The sequence below is a fragment of the Diabrotica undecimpunctata genome, chromosome 9 (assembly GCF_040954645.1).
Source record: "Diabrotica undecimpunctata isolate CICGRU chromosome 9, icDiaUnde3, whole genome shotgun sequence".
Taxonomy (NCBI): Eukaryota; Metazoa; Arthropoda; class Insecta; order Coleoptera; family Chrysomelidae; genus Diabrotica; species Diabrotica undecimpunctata.
Genome location: NC_092811.1, coordinates 132,006,072 through 132,026,055, shown reverse-complemented (window position 1 = coordinate 132,026,055; position 19,984 = coordinate 132,006,072). Strand labels below are relative to the sequence as shown.

The 19,984-nt window shown below is 33.8% G+C and overlaps 1 protein-coding gene across 5 annotated transcripts in view; it reads right to left on the bottom strand.

The window, feature by feature from the left end:
* Positions 1–19,984, bottom strand: part of LOC140451479 (synaptotagmin 1-like) — a 132,337-nt gene that overhangs the window by 14,234 nt on the left and 98,119 nt on the right. For 4 of the 5 annotated variants that reach the window (XM_072545301.1, XM_072545306.1, XM_072545303.1 and 1 more), the window contains exons 8-10: positions 10,272–10,389; positions 8,609–8,742; positions 2,286–2,513 (exon numbers count right to left, since the gene is read on the bottom strand). In XM_072545301.1, the coding sequence (XP_072401402.1) occupies positions 2,322–2,513; positions 8,609–8,742; positions 10,272–10,389 (444 nt within the window). In that variant the 3' untranslated portion in view covers positions 2,286–2,321. The remainder of the gene's footprint in view (positions 1–2,285; positions 2,514–8,608; positions 8,743–10,271; positions 10,390–19,984) is intronic. The other variant, XM_072545305.1, reaches the window with a different exon arrangement.

The window sequence follows — 19,984 nt, the reverse complement described above, 5'->3', positions numbered from 1 at the left end:
TTTGTCTGATGGATGATATGTGATCAATGGTAGATTTATTTTTCAAGAAGCCTCTTTGGTAGGATCCTATTATACCGTGCCAGTCGTTCCTTAAGTATCAGGGACACAATTCTGTACGCTGTATTAAGAAGGGAAATCCCTCTAAAGTTGAAACATTTAAGAACGTCTCCTTTCTTGTGTATGGGGCATATAATTCCAGTATTCCAATCTTCTGGTAACGCGCGTTCTTGCCATACCTGTATTAGTAGTTTGTGAAGGAGGGCTACAAATGTTTGACCGCCACATTTAAATATTTCTGCGGGTAGGTTGTCTGCTCCGGGTGACTTGTTTCTGGCTAGAGACTGAATTGCTTTGTTTATTTCTTCCAAAGTTGGTAGTTCAGTATCCTCCTGTTCTATTTCTATATCATATCTACCTTTAGCTCTACTTTCTCCATTAAGTAGCGTACTAAAATGTTCCTGCCATCTTTCTAGTACTTCCACTCTCTCGTTTAAAAGAAATCCGTTAAGGGCCTTGACTTGGTTCGCTTGTGGCTTGAAAACTTTTCTTTTTGTGGTAATCTGTTTGTAAAATTTTCTGTATTAGTGTTCTCTATTAAGGTTTTCCATTTCTTCGAACTCTTTATTGATTTGTTGCCGCTTTTTTTGTTTGTGTTTTTGTTTTTCCTCTCGTCTCTTTACTCGATATTCTTCAACATTGCTCCTAGTCCTTCTGTTGATCATTTTCAGATACGCGTCGTTTTTCTCTTTCGTTACTCGTTGGCATTCCTCATCAAACCAGTTGTTTCGCTGTCCCTTGGGTACTTCACCCAGCACTTCCTCTGCGGTCTCTTTGAGCGTGGTTTTCATAAACTCCCAATTTGTGTTAAGTTCAGTGGCACATTTCAGTATCGAATAAATTTCCGCCTAAAAAATGATGCAGTTTCTCCCCAAGGTAAAGCTTTTGCTAATTATTGGACTATTGGAGTATATTTCGGCCCCCATACCCTCTGTTGTTTAGGATCCATCTGTTTACCAGATTTTACCCTGTTGGTTATTGTACTCCTTGTTTTTATGAATTCTTAAAATTGTATTTTTTTGTTTTGTGATCTGGTTTCTCATTAAAAATGTAGTGTGACGAAGGACATTTTTGTGATACTCATATGCCCTATTCCTTCATTACAATTATTTACCTTACTTCATGGAATTTTTTTTATTGTTTCATTGCATGTTTACACTCTACTCTACAACGAATCGAGATAGAGATAAATATATATAAGTAAATAGTCTAAAAGTAATTGTATGGTGTGGTAATTTGAGTAGCTTTCTTCAATTTTGACCTTTGAGTAACGGTCAGTAAGATACGATTTTAGTATAAAGTAGAGTTGGTCTGTTAGGTGTAATTTCAGTCTGTAGAGGAGACCTTTATGCCATACTCTGTCGAATGCCTGTTGTATATCTAGAAACACTCTTTTTTTTATATTTACTATTCTGTGGCATTGTTGGATGATTGAGTATTTACGTCTAAATCCGAATTGGTGTTGTGGTATAATTTCATTTATGGGAACAACTTACTTAATTTTATGTAATAGTAGCCTTTCTAATACTTTCGACATTATTGGGAGTAGGCTTATAGGGCGATATGAATTTGCTTGCGTTGCGGGATTACCAAGTTTCGGAATTATAGTAACTTCAGCAAATTTCCATTTTATTGAAAAGCATCGAAGACGTAGTAGGCTGTTGTATATTATTGTTAATAACACCGCGGCTTTTCTCTGTAGCTTCTGAAGTAATTCTCCTGTTATTTGTTTATTGTCGAACCTCTGTCGGAGTAAATATATTCTTATATTATTATCTTCATCATTATTATTATCTGGTGCTGCGAATACAATTACAAGATGCTCTGCGAATATTGTTGTTTCTCTGCGCTTTTGCGGGCCCAGGTCATATCTGTTTTTCTTAAAGGCGAATTTGTTATTGTCAGTCATTTAAATTTTTTTGTAGCTTACTTCATGGAAATAAAGAAAAAAATTATTTGAAATTACGATATATTTGACGTTGACAGTCATTTTACCTCCTTGGATACACTTACGTCAATTTTGGATTTAACATTTAAAAATATTTTCTTATTTTTACCTTTTAATAAAATTATACAATTGATCCACAATGGAAACGCCACAAGAACATAATTTTATAATCATATTAAAAAATCTTACTCTTATTGGGGTTAGTTAAAGTTAAAACAGTTAATTAAAAATAATTATAGATATTTTGATTGAGATATATTTGACCAAATACTTAACTTACTATATTGTGTTAGCGTTGTTAGGCGACATTATTATCTTAGTCTTTCTTTTCATCCTCAGGATCTTTGAGTGTGTGCCACTGTGCTATCGGCCTACGGGGTGAAGCCAACATGTCTGACCAATGGCGAAGCTCAGTTCCGCTTGCATTGTAGCCTAGTACCACTTTTCCGATGGGTTCCGAAGTGCCGATTCTATCGTAATCTACTACAGTCACTTGGAGGTTTACTTTCTGAAAATTTCAAGAAATTTTGTTAAATAAACACTGTTGTAGAATTAGAATTAGAAATATGCTTTATTGTCACTGAAAATTGTACAATTTTATGGACAAAGCTTACAAAAATTCAAAAAAATAACAATAACAATTCAAATTTACTAAAACTAGATAGATAGGCTTTTGTCAATTTACGGAACTTAAGGAAAGAAGTTGTAGATTTAAGTTGCAAAGGGAGATGGTATAAGTTTTTTGCCGAATATAATATAAATATCTTTACTAACTCAGTGGACGGGATCGGTAAATACACATCAAAGGTTGAATTTCTGGTGGAGTAGTCATGATTACGTCTTGCTGGAAAACATGTAGGTGTTTACGAATTAAGCAAACAGTTTCTAGAATATATAAAGAGGGAAGAGTTAAAATCCCGTGATTTTTGAAGTAGTTTCTGCAATGTGTTATTCTACTGAGGCCAAAAAGATACCGTATTGCTCTTTTTTGTAATTTAAAAATAACATCAGATTGGGCAGTTGTACTAGAATCCCAAAAAGAAAGGCCATATCGAAGATGAGACTCGAACAAAGAAAAATATTTTATTTTGGAAGATGTTAAATTGATTTCCTTCGAAACAGATCTTATTGCATAGCAGGCTAAGGCTAGTTTCTTACTTAACAAGTCAATATGAATAGACCATTTAAGGTTGCTGTTTATAAAATTTCCAAGAAATTTTACAGAATCAACGATACTGATCTGGCTGTTATCAAGAAGCAAGGGTTAAAGAGCTCCTTTATAGGATAATGCTACTGTCTTATCCATGTTAAAAGAGAGTAAATTAGAATCGGACCAGGTTTTTATTTAAGTAAATCAGAAGTTAAAATTGCGTGAATAGTTGCAATATTAGAGTCCCTCTAGGTAATGCTAGTATCACTAGCAAAAAGAAAAAATTTACCATCGATTTTTAAGTTAGGGATGTCATTTATAAAGATAAGGAAAAGTAGAGGACCCAACATTGAACCTTGTGGTACTCCACATACAATGCTTCTATTATACACATCCACATACAAGTAAGATTACTGTTTAGTGCTTAATATACCTCATGTAGTACAGAAAACATAGCATCACTTATACATTTATTAGAGCAAAAGCCGAACTAACTTTGTGATAAAATGTTGTTTTCAACGAGAAAGGACATAAGTCGGGCTTTTATAAGTCTCTCAATAATTTTGGATAGGACCAGTAGTAAGGCAATAGGTCTATAGTTGCAGACATTCGATTTTTTACCACCCATATGAAGATAAATAATAATGGCTGTCTTTCAGCACTCTGGAAATATACCTTTTTCAAAAGAATCGTTAATTGGTGAGACCAGGATTTCCAACATATTTTTTAAAAGATTTAAGAAAATTTTTATGGATAGTCCATCAGTACTACAGGAAGATTTGCTTTTGATACTACTGATTGTTTGGATATCATCAACTGGTCTTATAAAGAACGAATTCGAGACCTTTTTTGAATTGGGGAGATAGGAAATAGGATTTTGTTAATGGAAACATTAGTTGATGTTATATTTTTACTCACATTAACGAAGTACTTATTTAGATTATTAGGGTGCGACAGAAGATATGACTACCACAATATGCACAAAAAGATCAAAGAATTAACAATTAAAAAGAAAACCAATAATCCCCACCCGACACTAATAGACGCAGACGGTAACCTTATATCAGACGACTTGAAGCTCATTGACACATGGAAAGATTACGTAGAACGACTTTTTAACGATAAACGCAGAGCGACAGTGGACCAAGATGACGACATGACTGGACCCGAAATACTAAGGTCTGAAGTGGAAAAAGCCATTTCATCGCTAAAAAACGACAAAACACCAGGTCCAGACAACATACAGAGCGAGATCATAAAACTCCTATGCGAAACGGATGACCACTTCCTCGATTTTCTGACAGGCCTTTTTAACACCTTTTACGACAAAGGTGAGATTCCGGAGGAATGGCTTCGATCGACCTTTGTAGCCATACCTAAAACACCAAGTGCAAAACACTGTGATCAACACCGCTTAATAAGCTTGATAAATCACATTACCAAAGTTTTCACCAAAATCATACACAATAGAATATATAACAAATGCGAAGCAAATATATCGGAGTCACAGTTCGGATTCCGAAGCGCATTGGGCACAAGAGAGGCGATCTTCAGTCTGCAAGTTTTAATTCAAAGATGCAGAGACATGCACAAGGACGTCCACTTGTGCTTCATCGACTTCTCCAAGGCGTTTGACAAGGTCAAACATGATAAACTCATGGAAATGCTCAGGAAGATGCATATTGATGGCAAGGATCTGCGCATAATAACCAGTCTCTATTGGAACCAAAGTGCTGAGATAAAGATGGGCAACTTACACAGTGGGAAGATAGATATTAAAAAGGGTGTACGACAGGGATGCGTCCTCTCGCCGCTCCTGTTCAATATATACTCTTAACAAATCTTCAGAGAAGCACTGGGAGAAGTTTCGGAGGGTATCAAAGTAAACGGAGAGGTAATCAATAATATTAGATATGCTGACGACACAGTTATTATCACAAATGACTGCAACGAGCTTCAAAGACTCATGCAAAGCATACACACAGCAAGTCAAGAATATGGTTTAGAACTCAATACAACCAAAACTAAATGCATGCTCATCAGCAGAACACAACAACCTCCGATGCAATTGACATTAAACAACCGAAAAATAGAACAAGTGGAGACATACACATACCTTGGAACCACAGTCAACACAAAATGGGACCAGTCAACAGAAATAAGATCACGAATTGAAAAAGCGCGAAACGCGTTCAACAATATGAAAAAGTGGTTCACAAGCAAAATCTCAATGGAACTAAAATTAAGACTGGCCAAGTGTTATGTCTTCCCGGTCTTGTTCTATGGAGCAGAGGCATGGACCACAACGGAAGCCACCCTGAAGAAACTAGAATCCTTTGAGCTGTGGATATATCGCCGTATTCTTCGGATATCCTGGACAGACCACATCACTAACGTGGAAGTAATGCAGAGAATAGGCAAAAGCAAAGAAATAATGTTCACCGTAAAGAAACGGAAGCTTGAGTACTTCGGACATGTCATGAGGCATACTAAGTACCGGCTGCTACAGTTAATAGTCCAAGGAAGAATCGACAGTAGGAGGGGACCGGGAAGAAGACGACACTCATGAATGCATAAACTGCGACAATGGTTCGGACTAACATCGACCGAACTGTTCAGAGGTGCCGTAAACAAAGTCAAAATAGCCTTGTTAATAGCCAACGGCCGAAACGGATAGGGCAAAGGAAGAAGAAGAAGGGTTTGAAAGGGAAAATGTTTGAACTGTCTTAGTTTTATTTGGAAGATCGCTTATTATGGACCAAATTTTTCTTGCAACATTTTTAAAGCTTCAGTGACAAAGACGTGAGTAGTAAATTTTTTGATGTCAAGCAGTGAACGCATATTCTTGGCTGATATGCGGATAACTTTGGTAGTCCAGGGTTGGTGATGTTTTGACTTAATTGTAATGAAAGGAAATGTTTTATTGAAAATACAGATAAGCCTATCTAAAAAATCACTGAAATTATAAATAGTCCACGTCCAAAGAGGGAAAGTTCCACCCAGAAGTCAAGCACACTTTTTGAATTTACGAAAGTTCTGAGCGGAAAAAATCCTACCTAAACGTTTGGTTTTCAAAGATTGTTTGTTAAGAGTGTTAACAAACTTGGCATATACTGCTTTATGATCAGATAGTCCTGCATTACATACATAGAGCATACATCAAGGGGTGACAAATCTCAGACAATATAATCAATTATGGTATATGTTGTTTTAGTAATTCTTATAGCAGAATTAACGTGCATTGTGAAACCATACGATTCGAATATATTGACCAAGGATAATTGGGTAGCACAAGCAACAGCGTAATTAATATTCAAGTCACCGCATAGAATCTTTCTGCTTTTATTGGGCGGGTGGTCTCATAAATTTAACAGGTTCCGAAAAAATAGTTCCGTGGAAGAATCAGGTGATCTATAAATGCAAAGAATGTATAGATTAATATTCTTGTTATGAACCAATGAAAACTCAAAAAAGGATTCTTGCAACAGAAAGTAATATTTTGTTATAGGGGAGAAATTATTATTTTGTAGAAAGAATTAGGGTGCCACCATGAGCTGAACTTGGACGATCATACCTAGCAATTGTGTTATATTTTTCTACAAAAAAAGGCTCGTTGACTTCAAGCCAGTGCTCGGTAACCGCAACTATCGGGTAAATCCTAATTCCTCTAGAAACAAAAATAATTCATCCTTGTTTTCGAACGAATTAAAGAAAAAGAAGAAGGTAAAGGTAAGTGTCATTTTGGAAAAGTACTTACTAAGAAATATATATAATTTTGGACATACTAGACTCGTTTTTCTTTTTCGGAAAATTAGAATCTAGTCATTAAATTTATTCATTAAACATTAAAATTACAAAAAAGTATAAATGTTTTTAATTTGGACTGCAAATATAGTTCTACTATACTGAACTTCACATTCAGATGGCAGCGTTACAGAGATAGGCCTGTGCTTTCTATATGTCAGAAATAACTACAATGTTGCCGAAGTTTTTGTTCGTACGGTATGGGCCGGCTCCTATAAAAGGATTATAATTTGGGAAATACTTATATGAATGTAAAATGGAAAAATATTAAAGTTTTGTGAAATTTTTTTTTTAATTATATAATTTTTCTTTTGGTATTTTAGAAATAGAAAGTTATATTTCGGGTATCTGGTCTTTTCGGTTTTATATTTTCTCTTCAAAATTGATTGCAATTCTTTAAAATTAAATTATTATTTGTATAATCCCATTTTGATCTTAATATCGTTTTAATGCCACCTTACTTTCCCTATCTGTAATATTCCTCCAAAGGTTGAAGTAGTATTAGAAAAAATTAATGAAACGGACTATCTTCCAATTTTTTCCGAAGAGTACATTAAGTGACTACTGCATTGTTTTATATATGGCAAGCAGGGTAGACATTCAATAGTAATAGAAAAACAAGAAATAGTGTAGGCGCCACTTTCTCATGGGAATAAAGAAACTGGGGAATCAAGGAGCGAATATCACAGTATGACAAGATACAACAATAAAAAATAGACGACAGGCTCTCGTAAATGGACTTACCGCAGATTTAAAAACTCTGAGCAAAAAAGGACGAAGATTTGTTTTATTCCATGCACGAAACAAAGATGGATTTGTTAAAGGTGGTGACATAACTTTTCTTGTCAAAAAAAGGTGATGAAGATTACTATAAAGAAATGGATGTGATTATAATGGATATTGCATCTTAATATTCTAGGAAACTAAATTTTTCCAAACAATATTGGGTGAAAAGTCAAACTGCTCATGCATTTTAAAATATTTATGACAAATACAAAATTGATTGTATTGTTGACAAACACAGGAATCATAGTCACGAACAATACCACGTAAATGTCCATTACTCAAGACTTATCACTGTGAACTGAACCTAATAGAAATAATGTGGAGTGAAGTGAAACGGTACATCTCCTCTAGGAATTTCCTCAGTCATGTTATAAAGTTTTACAATAATTTTTGGAACAGTACATAACATGCAAGATGACATTAAATCTATTATAATTTCATTAAAAGATGACTCGGATGAACTAGATTGTAAAAATAAAAATAATTAAAACTTGTATTTCTGAGGTATTCTCAAATACTTATTAATAAATGTTCACTAAAGGTAACTATGTGGTTAAGATTATTAATGTAGTTCATATAATTTAATAGCTGTGGTTAACCAACATATTATCTTTATTGGGTATAAAAGCATTTTAGGAATTAGGTTAATTTATTTAATTACGAATATACTAAGTATTAAACATTTAAGTTACCTAGACATATCTTAGTCTACCCTGAGTTTGGTAATGCTTATTTTACAAGAGTAGCAAAATTTACACTGGCAGTGGAATTGGCAACGCTGTTATCCTATATCCGTACACTGCCATCTGAATGTGATTTTCACTATAGAGTATCCACTGAATATCTTAAGGAAAGTCACTTACCTGTATTTGTTCAAACGGTACTTCAAATGTGAATGATTCATTATAGTAAGGGTTAAGGGTACATTTCTTTATACTAGTTTTTTTCTTCTTCAATCGCTTGCCGTTTTGCATCAAGGCTATCTTTACATAAGGATCTGTAAATTAAGATAAAAACAGTCTTAATATCAATTAGAATATATGAAGCCATTGAAAAAAATTGTAATAGAAATACGCTATGGTGTTATATGAATATATTATGGTCCATATATAGATTTTTTTTAGAGAATTAACAATCATGTTAATTGTATCCTGAAGATATCCATTTTAGTACTGTCAGAAATTTCTTTTATAACAAATATAAAACGATTTTAACAAAGGGTCACGATGATATTAATTTAAAGTATAAATGAGCTTTTCAGGAGATTTTTCAGGGACTATGTAAAACAATTTTTTAATTTTTTAAATGCATATTTAAATTTAATATTAACTTGATTTGGGTACCATCCAAAGACAGTTCTCCATTTTCACCTATGTAACCAGGTCTTCTGGCCAAGTCCTCTTCAGTTTTCGTTCCTCCATTGGTGGCTGATATAATTCACTGATAATTTGGCTGTGGTGGGTTGAATTAAGAATTCTGGCCTTGTTGGCGTGAAGTGATATGACATCTTTTACGGCTGGTGCTCCTAGATCATTGTGGACGATTGCATTGCTCATTAAGGGCGTTAGCTATCCTACGCAATGTTTTTGATTGAAAGGTCTGCAAGATTTTTGTGTTTGAAAGCTTGCTACAGCCTCAGAGTTCTACCAAGTAACCAATTTATTTGTTTTAATTTTATATTGAGCTGAGTTTTTTTATGTTAATGTGTTGCTTCCAGGTGAGCTTTTGGTCCAAATGCAAGATATTTTACAACGTATCTAGCAGAAATGGAGGCATTGTTTAGACTAAATTGTGGACAATTGCGTCTTCTTGTTGTAAATTTGATTTAAGCTGATTTTTCGTTATTTACTTTAATTTTTCATTTTGTCAACCAACTCTCTAACGTATGCAAGTAATTTCGCAGCTTTTCAGATGCTATGTCTACGTCTTTGTTTGAAACTAAAACGGCTGTATCATTGGTAAAAGTCGCCACTGTGACATTATCTGTAATAGGTATGTCAACAGAAAAGCTCTGTTCTGGGATAAATACAGAAATTTAGAAGAGATTGTTTAAGAAAGTCTAGAAAGACAATCTGAATCTGCCGTTGAAAAAGCAATTGGTGTTAGAAATCTGTTGGAACAAAAGTTTAAAAGGCGTGATCACTCAGACAAACTAATTGCATCTTAAATGGGTGAACACACATATATAATCACGAAGACTGATAATTAGAAAAAAAAAATGCAAAATAAATCCTTAGTGACGCTAATGGGAATTGTGTTGACAAAATACTAAGAAATTAATAGAAATATTATTTTTATAAAACTTTAAAGTCATGGACAATCAAGTCAAATAACCGAAGGAAGCTCGAGAAGACAGAGATAAATATATTCAGACAATATATAGAACAATATTGATGCGTGAGTTAATTTAAAAAGATGGTGATGATGAACTTATTAGTAAAATCCGTCAATTATTAGTTAAGTAACAGTGATCATATTAAATATATTGAATGGATTCTCATTGAACTAAAAACATAAAATAATTACCTGATAATCCGCCGACGTCCATTTTCTTCAAATTTTTAGCTTCCAAAATTACAACAGTCAATTTTCCTGCAGTGGGGACGTACCTCAATGAGAAGCAAATATCTCCCAACTTGTTTTCCTGTAACATTATATTATGCAGTGAACTTTTGTTAAACGACGGGATAAAAAACAATTGATAATCCATCATTTTATTCGTCTTTGTTTCCAAATTTACATCGTTTTCAGTTACAAATAATTTTTGAACAAATCTCATAAAAAACGCAACTAAATATTTTTTATAAAAATAATAATTATAAATTTATATATCCCGACAAAAAAATAATAAAAATCTTGTCTACACAAAATAAAAATCAAATTAAAACCTATCTTTAAATTAGTTAAGTTAAAATTGTCAAAATGCAGCAAAATTTATATTTTTTTTGTCGATAAATCCCTTTTTCACTGTTGGTCAATTACAGTCCTAGTCAAAAAAATCTTGCATTTTGTACGTTTTTTTTTTAATTCTGTACGTGTTGTGGTTTAAATGGGGAAGAAGTAAATATTATTGATAGAAATCTATCACTAAAAAAGTAATAATAGGAAAAATAAGTAACCCAAAAAAGTCATCATCATCATCACTGGCTCGACAACCCTTTTTGGGTCTTGGCCTGTTCCAGGATTCTTCTCCATTCTGATCTGTTTCCATCTCCATTCAGTTTTTTATTTTTAAGGTTGTTATATCATTTTCTATTTGTTCTAAGTATCTCAGTTTCGGTCTTCATCTTGTTCTTTTTCCTACTGGCATCTGTTTGAATATTTTGTTTGGTATTTCGCCTTCTTCCATTCTTTCTACATGTCCTATCCAACGCAGCCGTCCTATTTTAATGAATGTTATAATATCCAGATCCTGGTATATTTTGTATAGTTCAGAGTTGTATCGTCTTCGCCATATTCCGTTTTCTTTTGTGCCCTTATATATGTGTCGCAAGATTTTTCTTTCGAAGGTGGCTAACAACGTTTCCTCTCTTTTAGTGAGTGTCCAGGTTTCTGAGCCATATGTGAGTACCGGTCTTATTAGGGTTTTATATATTTGGCATTTTGTCTTTCTTGCGACGTTATCTGATCTTAGGTGTCTAATTAAGCCATGGTAACATTTATTTGCAATGACTATTCGCCTCTTCACTTCCTCCGTAACGTTATTATCAGACGTGACTAGGGATCTCAAGTATATAAAGTTTTTTACCCTATCTATGTTGTATTCTCCTATTGTTATATTTTGTGGCTGACTTATTTCTGCGTTTTTACTTACCTGCATATATTTTGTTTTGGTCTGATTGATTTTAAGACCACTATTTTGTGCAGCTCGTTCTATTTGGTTGTATGCCTCTATCATTTCTCTTCTTGATCTTGCGATTATGTCAACATCATCTGCAAATGCTAGTATTTGCAAGCTTTTATTAATGATTGTTCCTCGTGTATTGACTGTTGTGTCCCTCAGTATTTTCTCGAGTACGATGTTGAACAAGATGCATGATAGAGCGTCTCCCTGGCGTAGTCCCTTTTTCACATCTATTGTTTCCGTTAATTCATTTTGTATCCGGATTCTACTTTCTACTTTTAGAGATTCTTTTATCAGTTCTATTAGTTGTGTTGTGATATTAAATTCTTTTATTACTTTTATTAAGAATTCTCGGTTTATATTGTCATATGCGCTTTCAAAGTCTATGAAGAGATGATGTGTGTCGATGTTATATTCACTTGTTTTTTCGAGGATCTGTCGCAGAACAAATATCTGGTGTATTGTTGACTTCTGTCTACAGAAGCCACTTTGGTATTTGCCAACTATTTTTTCAGCGTGTGGTCTAAGTCTTTCATAAATGACATTGGACATCATTTTGTATGCTGCATTCAGCAGCGTGATTCCACGGTAGTTTCCACATTCTAACTGATTTCCTTTTTTATGTAATGGTACAATAATACCGCTATTCCACTCCGTTGGTAGCTGTTTATTCGACCATATCTTTGTTATCAATTCATGTATTGTTTTTTGTAGTGCGTCTCCTCCTTCCTTTAGTAACTCCGATGCTATTTGGTCCGATCTCGGTGCTTTATTGTTCTTTAATTTTTCTACTGCTGCTCTAATCTCGGCTATTGTTGGTGGAGTCTTTTCTCTGTTGTCTGCTTGGTCTAATGGTATGTCAGGGGTCGTCTCTCTCCGATCTCCTTCAAACTTTTCCGTAAAATGTTCTGTCCATCTACTTAGTATCTCTTGCTGTTCTGTCAATATATTACCTTCCTTATCTCTACACATCGTTGTTCTCGGTTTGAAGTCTTTTCTGCTTTTGTTTAGTCTCTGATAAAATTTTCTTGTCTCAGTTGATTTACTTAGTTCTTGTAGTTCTTGAAGTTCTTTGTTCATATATTCTCTCTTTTTTCTTAGGTGAGTTTTCTTTTCTTCTTTGCGTAGTCGTTTATATTCTTCCTCTGCTTGTCGGGTTCTGTGCCCCTGTTGCATCAGTAAATATGCTCTGTTTTTTTTTGTCTGTGATGATCTGACATTCTTCGTCAAACCAGTCATTCGTTCTTGTTTTTCTTTCTCTACCTTTTATGCTGCTTTTTAAGCTGCTGATTCTGTTCATGTGGTACATGTTCCCATTCTTCAGTCAACACTATTTTCAGGTCTTGAATCGTTTCTAGCAGTGGTTAAAGTATGGTCTCTTTGGAATAAAAATCGGACCTGCTTCGACATTTTCACAAAATCCAATAAATATTGTCAAATATCTTCGAGTGGTCAATCTTGTATGTAAATAAAAGCTTCTTAAAATTTAGGTCAATCGAAGAATTGACATTAGCACATATAGGCTAATTGTGATGTACTAAATTGTACTGAAATCCTTAAATAGAAACGCCACTGCTCTGTTTTAGGTCATTCGATATGATAGTTATTTGATATAACCTCAAACACCGATAATAGAATAATTTGTAATAATAAATAAGTCCAGATCATTATTTTACCCAAATTTAAACCAAAATCTACAAGATATAAAAAAATTGGTTACATAGATAAAAATAAGATATAAATAAGATAAAAGGAGATATTTTAAGAACCCTTATGATGTTTGTCTTTTAGTTTTATCATTGACGTCCAAATATCAACTGTGTTTATTACAATTTTGTATGATCTGCAGGTAAAACAAAGAAAGTGTTTATATAGTTTTTCCTACAATTTTCATTGTACGTCATAAAAACATTGGGCATGACTGGCTAGGAACTGATAATTTAGTTGCAAAAGTGATAATGCAATATATACAGTCGATGAATTATTGTCTTTAATAAATAGAAGAATTTGTAAATTTTTTGTATTATTAATATAACTAATGATACAAACTGATACACTCTTCGCTTCTCTTACCACGGCAGCTTAGACAAATTGTGTGTGCCGCACTTAGTTAAGTCTTTCTTAAAATCCGACGAAAAGAGTCGAAATGTATAATAATTTATCTAAAAAAACCAGGACGCTGATAGTCCTAGTCTCACATATTATGGACATCAGCATGAACTCTAACCAAATCCAGCGAATCCCCTCTATCTTTTAAATGCAGTTACTTTACAAAATCTTTTCGTAAATATAAAACAGACATTTCTACTTTAATTCTTACTATAACCAAACAAATCCATTTACCCTTGGTTCAATTATAATGAATCAGTGCAAATACTTGCGTATCCTGATGATATCAGTATTATTGGGAGAACGGAAAACGCTGTAAGAGAGGCCTATGTAGAATTAAAAGAATCAGCTACAAAAATGGGTTTAATAATAAACACCAACAAAACGAAGTACATAAAAATAAGCATACAACCAAAAATCCTACGACCACTTGGTATAGAAAACGACGAGATTGAAGCAGTGAACGAATTTGTATACCTGAGAGTGCTCCTTAACACTGAAAATAATACTACCACAGAGATAAAGCGCAGAATTTGCACGGTCAACAGATGCTATTTTGATCTTAATCTCCTCCTCAAATCCACAATTGCATCGAGAAATACAAAAATAAAACTCTACAAAACAATCATACCCCCAGTCCTAACATATGGTTCAGAAACCTGGACCTGAACAAAAAGAGTGAATGACAATGGAGTGTGTATAGAACGAAACAAATTCAAACTTTTATAGAATATACCAGGAACCAGATATCCTAAAACATATTAAGATAGGACGTCTGAGGTGGATAAGGTATGTAAATCGGATGGAACAAAATGACCCAGCTAGAAAAACGCTCCTTGATAAACTTATTAGTCAGAGAAGGGGAAGACTCAGACTCAAGGTTCCTTAATAACATCGACGAAGACATGAGAAATATGGAAATACGTGCTTGGTGGAAGAAGGCGATGGATAGGGACGACTAGAGAGAAATTCTTGAGGAGGTCAGTTAAGCGCGCGAAATCAATGTTCAATAATATATATATATATATTTAGGGATTGTACAGTATTCACTGCCTTCCCTCGCTCAACCGTTTCCATCTCTCTCTGTTGTTCCATTCTCCATCGTTTAGTCCTCTCTTACTCATCGCGTCGTCTACTTCGTTCCTCCAGGATTTTCGGGGTCGTCCTCTTTTCCTCCTTCCTATGGGGCTCCATTCGGTTATTCTCTTTATCCATATGCTGTCGCTAGCTCTTCTTACATGTCCATACCACTTTAGTCTTTTTTGTTCTATATATGTTAGTATGTCTGTTTCTATTGATGTTCTTTGCTTTATTTCGTCATTACTTCTCCTATCCATTCTTGTTACTCTGCAGCATCTTCGCAGGCATTCCATCTCTGTTGCTATTATCTTGCTGCTGTTTTTCTTGTTTATGATCCAATTTTCGGCCCCATATGTCATAATACTTCGCACTAATGTTTTATAAATCTGCGTTTTTGTCTTCATATTTAGGTGTCTATCCCACCATACTGAGTTAAGTTGTCGGATTGCTGTTCTTGTTTGTCCTAATCTTTGTGTAATTTCTTCCTCTGTTGTTGCCTTTTTCGTGATTATAAACCCCAGGTATTTGAATTTATCCTTTCCTTTGATTGTTACGTTGTCATCAATCTGTAGATCTTCTATGTCTTCTTCACTTGTAGATAGGTACTCAGTTTTCGCGAGGTTAATATCTAGGCCAGCCTTGGTATATTCTTCTTGTAGTTTCTTCATCATGTAGCTGAGGTCGTCTTGGTCTTGTGCAATCACTACTTGATCGTCTGCAAAACTTAACGTATATAGGTATTCGTTCCGTACCGGTACTCCCATGTCTTCGCATTTTCTTTTCCATGTTCAATAATTCTTGGTTAAAATTTTTATCCAAATGTGTCCAAGACCAAATTCTTGTGAGCTTAATAAAATTGATCACTTTCATTGAGTCAAATTCAAAGTTTTAAATGTTTTAGATCGTTTGTTGTGTGAAAATTTAAATCCAGTGTTTTTTAAGCATATTTTAAATGCCTCACATTGTTGCCAAAACTCAAAACTAAAATTTCATGCTACATGTTTTAAAGGTTAGGCTCTAGTAATAAAAATTTCATGGTGGTCAGTCAATGAAAGGGATATATTGTTCTGAAGCTATTTTCTTGTGACATGTTAAAGTAATTACTATTTAATAATAATATTTAACAATACCATACAATAAAATATCAGAAAAACTTAAAAGGATAGGAAATAAATTCAACATTTCAAAACAACAAAAACATTAAGATCTATTTTGTCTAAAACTAAATCTAACAATGAACAAGGAAGGACAAAGAATTGCATTTATAAAATACCTTGTGAATGCGATCAGTTTTATTTAGGTGAAACATCAAGGCCATTAAATGTTAGAATAAGTGAACATCAATCTTATATTAAAAATAGAGAATTTGATAGATCTCAAATATATAAACACGCATGGGATAATGAACATAGGGTTCAATGGAATTATTCAAATACAGTCCTAAAAGAAACGGATTATTATAAAACGAGAAAAATCAAAGAAGCGGCTCTAATTATCCTAAATGAGACCAATTGTGTGCAAATTCCTCGGCAGAATGTAGTAGGATCTGGTTACCCATATTAAAGGAGGAAGTTATTAAAAGGAAAATACCAGTATTAGTAAGTCAGTAACATATAGAGGATACATCATTTATGTTTTTTTAAACAACAAACATATAAAATCAGAATTTGCTGTTTATTGAAAGTAAACTAAATGCACGACCAAATACTTACCATGTCGGGATAGTATTATGAGGTTTTTTTCCTGGTTTTTTCCTCATAATTTATTATGAAATCACTAACAGGAGATTTTTACTGTCATCAAGGCATGTGTTTGTCTTTTTAAAGACGAATTACATGCTATGATTTTTTCTGACATATATTCTCAAGTTAAAGTTGATTTCATGTAATCGAATGAACTATCTTACGAGTAAAGTCGTCCCAGGACCGCAACTCAACAATATTGGTAATATTATTTTAAAGTCGTCTACTTTGAAATGTGTATTGTATGTCTGAATTGTCAATATAAATGAGTCAGATAAAATTAAATTATTAGAAGAATTTTTCACCAACTAACAAAAAAAACAAAATTTGTTTAATTTACTAATGTTTGTATTCTGAGAACGATTTCCGAAGTGGAAATTGAAACGTCAATAAACGTACTTTAACCTTTAATTGTGGCTTTACGACACTTTAATCAAAAGACATCAAATTTTTACCGTCCAGCTGATATAAATTTTATTAAACATTAGAGTTACGTTTAAAATTACCTCAGCTACATTTTTTATTTCATCATCATCTTGGGGCTACAGCCCTTAGAGGGCCTCGACCTTCTCAAGCTTTCTACGCCATTCTGTTCTGTCGCTTGCTTGCATTTTCCACTTCGCCGACTTAGATATTCTCGGCATCTTATATTGCCGACTCCCAATGTGTTACATTTTTTATTTAAAACATCTTTTTCTACGGTGTACAAATTCTTGGTAAATCGATTTTTTTGTGTTTTTACCTCTTTGCGAAGGGGTTTTAGCGGGAATCCCTGGGGTAAAAGTGGTAAACTTTTTTGCATCCTTTTTGTGGTACCAAAATTAATATTCTCGGCAAAATTCAGCTTGTTCGTATGATTTTTAGAGGATAAGTGACATTTTCATCTTTGACGACTGGAGTAAAAATGTAAGTAATTAGTTGAGGAGAAAGTAGCGATATTAAAGATGGTTTTATTTAGGCAATAATGCGCGATTTGTCAGTTCTTTATTTAGCGTAATATATCCCAATAGACCAATTCGTGGTCATTTAACAATTCAAAGGATTTAAAAAAGGTTTGAAAATACTGGGATCGCGGTTCCTCAACGAACCTGTACAAACACTATTGTTGAGGTACCAAGAAATTTACAACATTAAAACGAAATCAACTTATAAAGAGCAGTACTTGAAAATTTAAACATCCTTAAAAATTTTCAAAAAAAAAACAGATAAATTCCGAAAACATTTCAATTTCATCAAGAACTAAGAGAACGAGATGCTGAGAGACGAGTGGAATTTTGTTATGAACTTTTAAACAGGGCTAATGCAGACAATTTTAAAAAAATATTTTTTTAGTGAATGTACATTTACATTAAATATTGAACCAAATATTCAAGGTTATAGGATTTAGTCGATAAAAAAGCCTCAGAATATTATCGAAAACAATGCCCAATATCGTCGAAAAATAAATGTCTGATTAGGAATATTTACAAAAGAAATTTTAGCAACACTTGGAGAAGTAAATCGAAATGAAGAAGAAATATGACTTAAATGGATCTTTCTGCACACAATAGCCGGAAGGTTAAGGAATTCTAACATTAAGTGCCTTCTAATGGGGACCTTTAAAATCCAAAATTTATTCTACCCAAAAATTTACAGATACTGGAGCAATATAAATGCGACCAGCCAGTGAACTAAGATGCCGAGCCTAAGGTACTGGGTGGACTGTGGTCACAGGAGACGTGATTACTTCCTTATGCAAGTATCCGTGGAATAAAAGTGTTTTAGGGCTTATTTTCATATTGGCAGGTTCAGTTGAATCCCTATATTGCGAATACTCCGACACTTTTACTCACGCAATGCTGTAGTGTTATAGATGGACAGTGCATAGAGAAATAGTTATCAGCTTAAAACGGAATAATTTTCGGGAGTTGGCTGTATACCATATCAGTTTTTGACGTAAAAGACTTCTGTTAAATATTTAATTAAAAAATTAAATTATTAAATTACAAAATCCAACTGAATTATAATAAAGTAAGAACGTTTTCGGACTAGTCAGTCCATCTTTAGTGAACCTAAAATTAAGTAATCCCATTCAATCTAGAGAAACGGAAGGTAAAATTTTGACTGTTAAATAAAAAAATGTGGTTTAGATTACTTACTTTTGTAGTACTTGCGTAAATAACCGCAAAACCAAACAGTGGTTGGGTCTACATCGAAGAAATTATACTTAATTATACTTAAAGTATTGAATTATACGGCAAAATGTCGATGTAATTAGATAACTAACCGGGAACCATAAGTCCCTTCTTTTTCTTTGAATACCGTGCCCAAGTTTTAGCTGTAGGTAGCTTCCATAACGATTTGCTGATATCGTTCTCGATCTTGCGCGGCATGTAATAATTCATCTGCTAATAAGCCAGTCCACTGACGAAGATTTCGGAACCATCAGTATTTCTTCCTACCAATTTCTCTTTTTCCGTCGATCTTTCCGTTGAGGATCAACTGCATTATCCTGTATCTGCTTCCTCTCATTAAATGCCTCAGATATTCGAGTTTTTTCTTTTTTATCATCTTTAAGTCGCCTTCACCTTGACCTACTCTGTTCAAGACTTCTCTGTTTAAAATGTGTTGAACCCATTCATATTCTGAGCATTCTACGATATAACCACATCTCGAAGGCTTCTAATTTGTTCATCATATTAACCTTCATAATCCAGATTTTACATCCATATAGTAATACAGGATACACATAACATTTTAGGAACTTAATTCTCAGCTGTAAGTTAAGCTGAGAATTGCTCAGAATAGATCTAAGGTTCATAAAGGCTCCTCTTGCAATTTCGATTTAGTGTCTCGTTTATCCAACATCCTAGGTAATTAAAATGGTTAACTTTTGTTATCGGTTCATTATTGACAATTAGTTGTATAACGCCGAGGTCTTGTTTACTAACCACAAGTAACTTTGTCTTTGTTGTATTTATGCTTAGTCCGTTATTAGAGCATTCTATAGTGACTCGATCTATAAGGAATTGAAGATATTCGATACTTTCAGCCATGATCGTGTCGTCATCTGCATATCTGATGTTGTTAATAGTTTCTCCCCCGATTCGAACTCCACATTGCCCTTCCAAGGCTTCGTTATTTCTGAGTAAACGTTAAACAAAGTTGGGGACAACACACAACCCTGTCTAACACCTCTTTGAATACAAATTTTGTCTGATTATTTGCTGTCTACCAGAATGGAAGCTTCTTGATTCCAATATAGATGTTGTAAAAGTCTCAGATCTTTATCATCTATTCCAATCATTTCTAGATATAACAGCCTACCATGTTGAACCCTATCAAACGCCTTCTCAAAACTATAAAACAGACGTAAATTTGTTTCTGTACTTTCCATGATCGTTGAAGTAGTGTTAGCATGGAGAACAAAGCTTCCCTTGTTCCCAATCCTTCTCTGAAACCGAATTGTTTATTTTCCATTGTGT